The sequence below is a fragment of the Tasmannia lanceolata genome, unplaced genomic scaffold (genome assembly GCF_043159265.1).
Source record: "Tasmannia lanceolata isolate RefF3 unplaced genomic scaffold, GAP_Taslan_0.1 ptg000023l, whole genome shotgun sequence".
Lineage (NCBI taxonomy): Eukaryota > Viridiplantae > Streptophyta > Magnoliopsida > Canellales > Winteraceae > Tasmannia > Tasmannia lanceolata.
In genome coordinates this window covers 7,238,067-7,246,234 of record NW_027518700.1, presented here as the reverse complement: position 1 = coordinate 7,246,234, position 8,168 = coordinate 7,238,067, and the positions used below count along the sequence as shown (strand labels likewise).

The 8,168-nt window shown below is 37.8% G+C and overlaps 1 protein-coding gene across 1 annotated transcript; it reads left to right on the top strand.

Annotated features, from left to right (window-relative positions):
- The first annotated feature begins 737 nt into the window (after positions 1–737).
- Positions 738–5,482, top strand: LOC143856253 (putative xyloglucan glycosyltransferase 5). The gene is made up of 5 exons (XM_077366415.1): positions 738–2,157; positions 2,928–3,236; positions 3,331–3,621; positions 3,712–3,825; positions 4,424–5,482. The coding sequence occupies exons 1-5, from the start codon at positions 1,438–1,440 to the stop codon at positions 5,060–5,062; spliced, it is 2,073 nt and encodes a 690-aa protein (XP_077222530.1). The 5' UTR covers positions 738–1,437; the 3' UTR covers positions 5,063–5,482.
- Positions 5,483–8,168: the final 2,686 nt, after the last annotated feature.

Genomic DNA, 8,168 nt, shown 5'->3' with positions numbered 1-8,168 from the left:
TTGCACAGACCCAGCTTGTCTTTTGTTTTTTAATTGCCTCTGTTGGTTGCCGGGTTTTTTTTGGTTCTTGAGATTTATGTGGGAGAAAAAAAATCCAAGGAAATTGGTGGGAAAAAAGAGAGTCTTAGAAGTATCCCTGTAAAATAAAAAGCCCATGTTTGGTTGACCGGACTATGGTGGGAAAAAAAAAAACTTTGCTTGGTTGGTTGAACTGTTGGGAAGAAAAAAAATCTTCTCAAGCTTATTTTTGGTTCCTGGGATTATTTTGGGATTATTTTGGGATGGGATGAAAAGGCAATCATTACAAGAGTGGGATTAAAAAAATTCTAGTGCTAAAAGGCAACCAAACATTAGACCGGGACCAAAATTTTACTAAAACTACTTAGGACAAAAATTTTACTGGCAACCAAACGGGCTTCGGGGGAAGTGTAATAACCTTTTGACAGCTCTTTAAATACTAAAAGACAAGATGCATTAGTAAAAATATCAAAACATAGCTGTGCTGATATCATTTCCCTAAACATATACTCATTAAGGGGATAGTTTTGTCATTTCCCTCACCTCAGATATTTTCATACATCACATGGAAGCATGCGTGATGGCATTATTACATTAGTAAGCCATGACATCATAAAGTCGGTCCTTTTACACACTGTTAGAAAGATGTTAAAAAAAATAAAAAAATCCTCATTTTCTTTTTCTTGTTTCTAGATTTCGCTTAATTTATGCAATCTATGGCATATCTAAGGGAAAGCAAAAGGAAGGTTAATGACATTTGAGCTCAGATTTGGAGGAAATCAAAATCAGTTGGGATCTACATTGTCTGTAACTATTTATTTCTACCCATTTTTTCTACTTTTACTTCTACATGTTTGTGTTTGCTATTTTACTGCCATTTAGACTATTTTTTCATGTTCTGTGACTTGGATTCTACTCTACTATCAAAACCCAAACTGGGTTCTTTTCCTTTTTACAAAGTGGTGGAGTAATCTGGTAGTTCTAGGGTTTTTTCTTTTATGGTTTGTGGGTAATATTTTGTAAAGTTAAAATGTAGGATTTATTTGTTTTGGCGTTATTGAATAATACCCACATGGTTTAGAGCTTTACAACTGCAGATACCTTTCTCTATTATGCTGTTTTCCCAATGGTAGCTTGTAGAACAGGGTAGTAGATAGAGCTCTAGTTCCTTAGGTTTTACTTGCAACATTGGGTCTGAAATGCAGTTTTAGAAGTGGGTTTTTGAGGCTTTGAAGGGGGATCTGGTTTTTGATGGGGAAACTTGAAATGGGTTCTTTGAATATTTTGATTTTGAGATCTGGGTTATGAAGGCTTGGGGCATTGGGGAAGATTTAGGGTTTTGTTAGACTATTTAAAAAAATAAATTAGGGTTTTGTTTCTTGGATTGGGCCTTTCTCTCTACTGTAAATCTGAGGAGATATGGCTCCAAGCTTTGATTTCTCTGACTGGTGGGCGAAGGAATCACGAAAAGGAACCCCTGTTATAGTGACAATGGAGAACCCTAGTTATTCAGTTGTGGAAATTGATGGCCCCGATTCCACATTCCAACAGGTCGATAAGGATCGTGGGAAGAATGCGAAACAATTCACATGGGTTTTGCTTCTTAGGGCTCATCGAGCCGTTGGTTGCGTTGCTTGGGTTGCCACGGTTTTGTGGGCTTTGCTTGGGGCGGTTAAGAAACGGTTGATTTTCCAACAGGGAGTGGCTGTGGAGTCGGACAAATCGAGTAAAGGACGGTTACTGTTCAAGTTCATCAGAGGGTTTCTAGTGGTTTCATTGTTAGTTCTTGTGTTTGAGGTGATAGCCCACTATAAAGGTTGGAATTTTAGGAAACCCAATTTGCACATCCCACAGACGTCCGAGATCCAAGGGTGGATGCACACGGCTTATCTCGCATGGTTGTCGTTTCGAGCTGACTACATTGCTGTGCTAATTCAATTCTTGTCGAATTTCTGCGTCGCCCTCTTCATTACCCAGTCTGTGGATCGGTTAATCTTATGTATCGGGTGTTTTTGGATCAAGTACAAGAAAATCAAGCCTAGAATTGAAGGGGATCCTTTCAAATCCGAGGATGTGGAAGGGTCTGGTTATGAGTATCCCATGGTTCTTGTTCAGATACCAATGTGCAATGAGAGAGAGGTAAGAAACTCAGCTGTGTTTTTGTTTTCTTGTTATATTATTTTCCTTTTATTCGGAAATAATAGTCTCTTTCCTTCTCGGATCTCTGATAGCTTAGTTTAAGCTCATAATCCAGTATAAGGCCCTATTTGATTAGGATTATGACAAGCGATTGTGAGTGGTAAACCGATTATTGTACTCAAATTTAAATGTAATTTTGAGTCCAATAATCGGTTTGGCACTCACAGTCGTTTGCCATAATCTTAAACGAACAGGGCCTAAGAAGTAAACCTGTGGATTGCATATTAAGTGGATTTTAGTACCCATTTTATCCTTATTAAAGACACAGATTCTAAGTAGTAATGATAGCAATAGATCCAACTATATTCTAGAATGAGTGATGTTGTCGGCACTGATAGCGTTACTGAGCAGGGGAACCCATCCAATCTCCTCTCAGCACATGGCATGGATGGCAAGGCTGTTCCATTCATTTTTTTTTGAATGGTGACTGTTCCATTCATTTTGAATATGAAAAGCGTAGTTTTAGAATTTTTTAGCAACAAAAGGAGATAGAGCAGTAGGGTTCTCCAATTTCTCCACGCGTCATTATGTGATTCTCAGGTTCTGAGTTGGTTATACACCGGATTCCCATATCATATTTGTTATAGAATTCCTAGCAGACTTCGGAGGAAATAGGAACTCGTATCAACTTACCGGTGTTCTTTTTTATGATATTCATCCCCCAAAGGAACACTTCCTGAATTTTGATAGCAATCTGGCTTTGCCTCCAGGTATACGAGCAATCCATTTCTGCTGTCTGCCAGATTGATTGGCCGAAAGAAAGACTCTTGATTCAAGTTCTCGACGACTCTGATGATGAAAACGTAGTACGCTTGATAAAAGCGGAGGTTACCAATTGGAGTCAAAAGGGCATCAATATTATCTATCGCCATCGCTTGGTTAGAACTGGTTATAAAGCTGGGAATCTCAAGTCTGCCATGAATTGTGACTACGTCAAAGGGTATGAGTTTGTTGCAATTTTTGATGCTGATTTCCAACCAAATCCAGATTTCCTCCAACAAACAGTTCCATATTTTAAGGTAAACAAATCCCCCCGTTTTAGCAAATTTCACAAGGGCTATGCAATTCTTCTAGTGTATAGTGTATCAGTTCCTCCTCTATTGTGTGGTGCAGGACAATCCCGAACTAGGGTTGGTTCAGGCTCGATGGTCTTTCGTAAACAAGGATGAGAATTTGTTAACTCGCCTCCAAAACATTAATTTGTGCTTCCACTTTGAAGTGGAGCAGCAGGTTAATGGCGTTTTCTTGAACTTCTTTGGTTTTAATGGTACCGCCGGTGTTTGGAGAATCAAAGCTTTGGAGGAGTCTGGTGGTTGGCTTGAGAGGACTACAGTTGAGGATATGGATATTGCTGTTCGCGCCCATCTCAATGGGTGGAAATTTATCTTCCTCAATGATGTCAAGGTATTGTTTCTTCATGGAAAGCTGTAAGTTCTATAATGCTCGCTTTAGTCACTATTGCTTGTTGATCTTACTTGTGAGAGTGCTTTCCAGGTCCTCTGTGAAGTTCCGGAGTCTTATGAAGCCTACCGGAAACAGCAACATCGTTGGCATTCTGGTCCAATGCACCTTTTCCGCTTATGTCTTCCTGCTATTATAAGATCCAAGGTTTGTCATCTTGCTAGATTTTTAACCTTGCCGTTACCATCACTTTCCTAGTTTTGATAAGCGGATGGCTCTCAAATAGATGCATCTAATGTTTTGACCAAGGTTTCGGTGGAAATTTCAGCTGAAATCATGTAATACTATAACAAAAAATTCGGCTATTTTAAAATTTCCACCGAAATGTATAAATTTTCGTTGGAAATTTCTGGCTTTAAATTCAGTGAAAATTTTAAAAATTTCGGTGGAAATCTTTAACATTTCACAGAAATTTTGTAAATAAGGGTAAAAAACGAGATTTCAAGGCAAAATTTCGGGGAAATCCTGTAAAAAACTGATTCAATGTACTTTCAGTTTCGGTCTTCAGCCAAAATTTTGGATTTCGGCCTAAATTTAAAACTATGGTTTTGAAAAGGGTAGAAAGGAGAATTGTTTTCACTGGAAGAAGATATCTTGTCCCATTCCTTAATCAGTTTTTATGAATAAAATTTCGTTTCCATTTCTGAAAAAAACTTACTAGTTTTGATTATAAATAGCATCATAGCTTTTCCCATCCAGTTGCCGTCGCTTATGTTTTTTCTGAGACCTTAATTTTGTTTTGCAGATATCAGTTTGGAAGAAAGCAAACTTAATATTGCTATTTTTTCTTTTGAGGAAGCTGATCCTTCCCTTCTATTCGTTCACATTGTTTTGTATAATTCTTCCTCTAACAATGTTCGTGCCAGAGGCCGAGTTACCCATGTGGGTGATTTGCTATATCCCTGTTTTCATGTCGTTTCTCAACATTCTACCTGCCCCTAGATCATTCCCTTTCATTGTCCCCTACCTTTTATTCGAGAACACCATGTCTGTGACCAAGTTCAATGCCATGGTATCTGGACTCTTCCAATTAGGGAGTTCGTACGAGTGGGTTGTCACGAAAAAAGGAGGTAGATCATCCGAATCCGATTTAATAGCTGCCGCTGAGAGAGAATCAAAGATCATAAGCCATCCACAACTTCACAGAGGTGCTTCGGAGAGTGAGCTTGCCGAGCTGAACAGATTGAAGGAGCAATCAGAAGCTCCTCCCGTGAAAAAGATAAACAAAATCTACAAGAAAGAGCTCGCGTTAGCTTTTCTCCTACTCACCGCGTCGGTCAGGAGCCTGTTATCTGCTCAAGGAGTCCATTTCTATTTCCTACTCTTCCAAGGAGTGTCTTTTCTCCTCGTGGGTCTTGATCTAATTGGGGAGCAAATGAGCTAATATGAGAGAAAAAAAAATCCCATCTGTTCAATCATCCAATCGGAAATTCGAAGCCACAATGCTTTCCATTCACTCAATGAAGCTTGTTCAATATCTTCCCATTGAATTTTCGATTCTTCTCCTTCATTCTAATAAATAAGTTTCTCGTATTCAAGGTACCCAGATAGGATTTTTGTGAATCTTTCTCCCCTTTGAGCTCTCTTGTCTTCACTGTATGTCACAAACATTTTTCTCTTGAATTGATTGTGTTATATGTAGGATCAGTCTTTATTCTTGCTTGGGTGTGGTTTGGTATTCAGATTAAGCCATATATGTATTTGAAGAAGCTGAAGTTAGCTTCTGTTTTCCAATCCATTTATACTGAGATGTGTAACAGTTATCTGTACATTTGAATCAATTCAGTTTATTTTTAAAGTTAAAGATATCTGATGCCTCTTTCTTTTTTCTCTTTATGGCTTCTCTTCCTTTATTTTTTTATTCTTTTTGTTCCTTTTGCTGGATATGGCTTTGGTTTGGTAAAAGAAAGTGTCGGCAGGCAGTGAAGGATAAGGTTTGGGAAACCAAGGTTTTTTGGATATACCCATCTCTCTTCAATGATGGTTAAATGATATATATATTTGATAGGTGTGGTTAAATGATATATATAAGAGGGTAGAAAGAGATCCTGCTGTTGAAGCATGTGGGGCCCTCTCCAAGCATCTTTTTGTGACACACAACAGCCAAACATGCCATGTTCTAGTTTTAACAGCAGAGGTTTAAATCTCCTAATGTTCAGTCACTGTAGACAGATAACATGACAGTGCTCCTCCCTTAGTATAGTCACACATATTTTACCTTTGGAATTCCTGGGGAAGTGTATATCATGGGAGATCTTAGTTATTTTTTTTTAGCTGCTTTGGGTTTATATCAGGAAAAAGCTGGAAAATTTTGAAAATATATAATTTAAGAAAAATATAAAATAAACATATCATAAATTTATTGTGATATTTTTCACAATAAATGAAAAAAAAAGAAAGAAGTAGCCCTAGATTATTTTGGGTTTTTTAGGTTTACCAAAATGTCACTATGAAGTCATGATATTTTGAAAACAAAATGGAGATATTTGTGACTATGTCCCATAGTAGCATATATGTCTTGTCATTTTCGTTGGAGAAAGGGTTATACTAGTTGACGGAGATATTTCTGACTATGTCTCTTATCCCTTAGTGGGAATTGCTAGTCCATCGCAAAAGGCATTTTGCGGCTGCCAAAAGGCATTTCGCGGCTGGTCTGTTGCATGTCAGACCATCCACCTCGTGAATGAAGACAATAGACGAGCCACCTCGTGAATGAAGACAATAGACGAGCCGTGAAATGCCTTTTGCAATGGACCCTAGCAAATCCCGTAGTATATATATATATATCTTGTCATTTTCATTGGAGAAAAAGGTATACTTGAGTTCCAATAGAGGAAAAAGTTAGAAGGAAAAAAGAAGATGTGAGGTTCAACTTTATATTTGCTTACTAATAGTTTGGCCATGGGCCAAAGTTGTTATCAGGCCCTACCACACCCTTAGGCTCTGTTCACTTGTTTTTCTGGGAAAGGAAAAGAAAATGTTTCCCGGAATGTGACGTGGCATTAGGAAAAGAAATCCAGGGAATCTGTGCAGGAAAAGGCTTCCCTGGACTGTTCACTTGCACAGGAAAAGGTTTCCAGGGAAACTGATTGCCCTTCTTTTTGCACTAGTTTCCTAGGGAAATGAAATCCGTGTGTTTTTGGTTGGAAATGAAATCCCTAAAGGGGGGAAAATGGGCTTTTCCATGTCATTTTTTGACTTATTGCAGAAATTCCACATTTGTAATTCTATTTTCCCAGGAAAGCAAGTGAATACTAGAATTCTGTCTTGTTAAAGTCTTGTCAAGGAAAAAAGAGGTTGTTTTCCAGGGAACGCAAGTGAACAGATCCTTAGGCCCTTTTTGGATTGCAGGAAATTCTTTCTTTGTTTCCACTATTTAGGTGGAAATGATATAGTTATGGCTTATTTAGAGGGATATATTATAAATTAGAGGCCCTATTCGTTTAAGATTATGACAATAGATGGTGAGGGCCAAACCGATTGTTGGACTCAAATTTATGTCTGGCACTCACCATCGGTTGTCATAATCTTAAATGAGCAGTGCCTGAAACATGAATTGCTATGACTCGAATTACATTTTTCAAATGTAGTCAAACAATGGAAAAGCAGGAAATTTTGGCAATTATATAAAAGTTAAGGCCATTTCTGGCCACCAAGGTCAGTTGTCAAAGATGGGTTGGAACAAGCTCCTAAAAATCATTTCCATAGGTTGATCCTAACCCTCCGAGAGGGTTGATCATAACCTTCTATAGATCGGAGGGTTAGGATCAACCTATGGAAATGATTTTTGGGACACAACCTATTTAGGCTGTGGCCCATCTAATGGACCGTTTGGATCATCCTATGGTTCGGGCCATACTTTACTTTTAATAAAGTGAGGAGTGCCCTTATCAAAATACATTAGTGTTCCCTTTTTTGTTTGTTTCTCCCTAAGACTGAGTTTCAACCCTCTTTTGCTCCTTTAAAAAAAAAAAAAAAAAAAAAAAATTAAAATCATTTTTAAAAAAAGACAACAAATGGGGTGGAAATATCATTTCCCTGTGTTTACATGCCCCCCAAAAGGCATACCCATAAACTGAGAAATCTAAGCTAAAGATTTAATATAAGAAATAAATGCTTGAATATTCTAGAAATCAAGACCCTTTTAAGTTAGAAGCCAAAATATTTCATAAATTTTTAATAGTCCTTTTGATCATGTGTAGAAGAATAAACATCTTTTTTAGGGTTTTCTCTAGAAAAGTTTGATAATTGAATGCATGTAGGCCTTGATCCACAAGGCAAGAACTTTCTTGGGCCAGGTATTAGGACACAATAGACCCTAATGGTGGCCCATTTGATCAGTGGTCCAAGTCACCATAACGTATGCCATGTGCAATGTGATGACAATTATCACTATAATCAAAATTTTTGGACAATTTATGGACTTTCTTATATTTACTTTAGGTGTTCATGAATTTTTTTAAGGGGGTGTCTGGGCAATTTTGCATAAA

Bases quoted from the DNA above. Each gene is read 5' to 3' on its own strand.
- LOC143856253 (XM_077366415.1), top strand. From the start codon at position 1,438: ATGGCTCCAAGCTTTGATTTCTCTGACTGGTGGGCGAAGGAATCACGA. The intron at 3,237-3,330 runs GTAAACAAATCC...TGTGTGGTGCAG, and splicing joins AAACAGTTCCATATTTTAAG to GACAATCCCGAACTAGGGTT. The intron at 3,826-4,423 runs GTTTGTCATCTT...TTTGTTTTGCAG, and splicing joins CTGCTATTATAAGATCCAAG to ATATCAGTTTGGAAGAAAGC.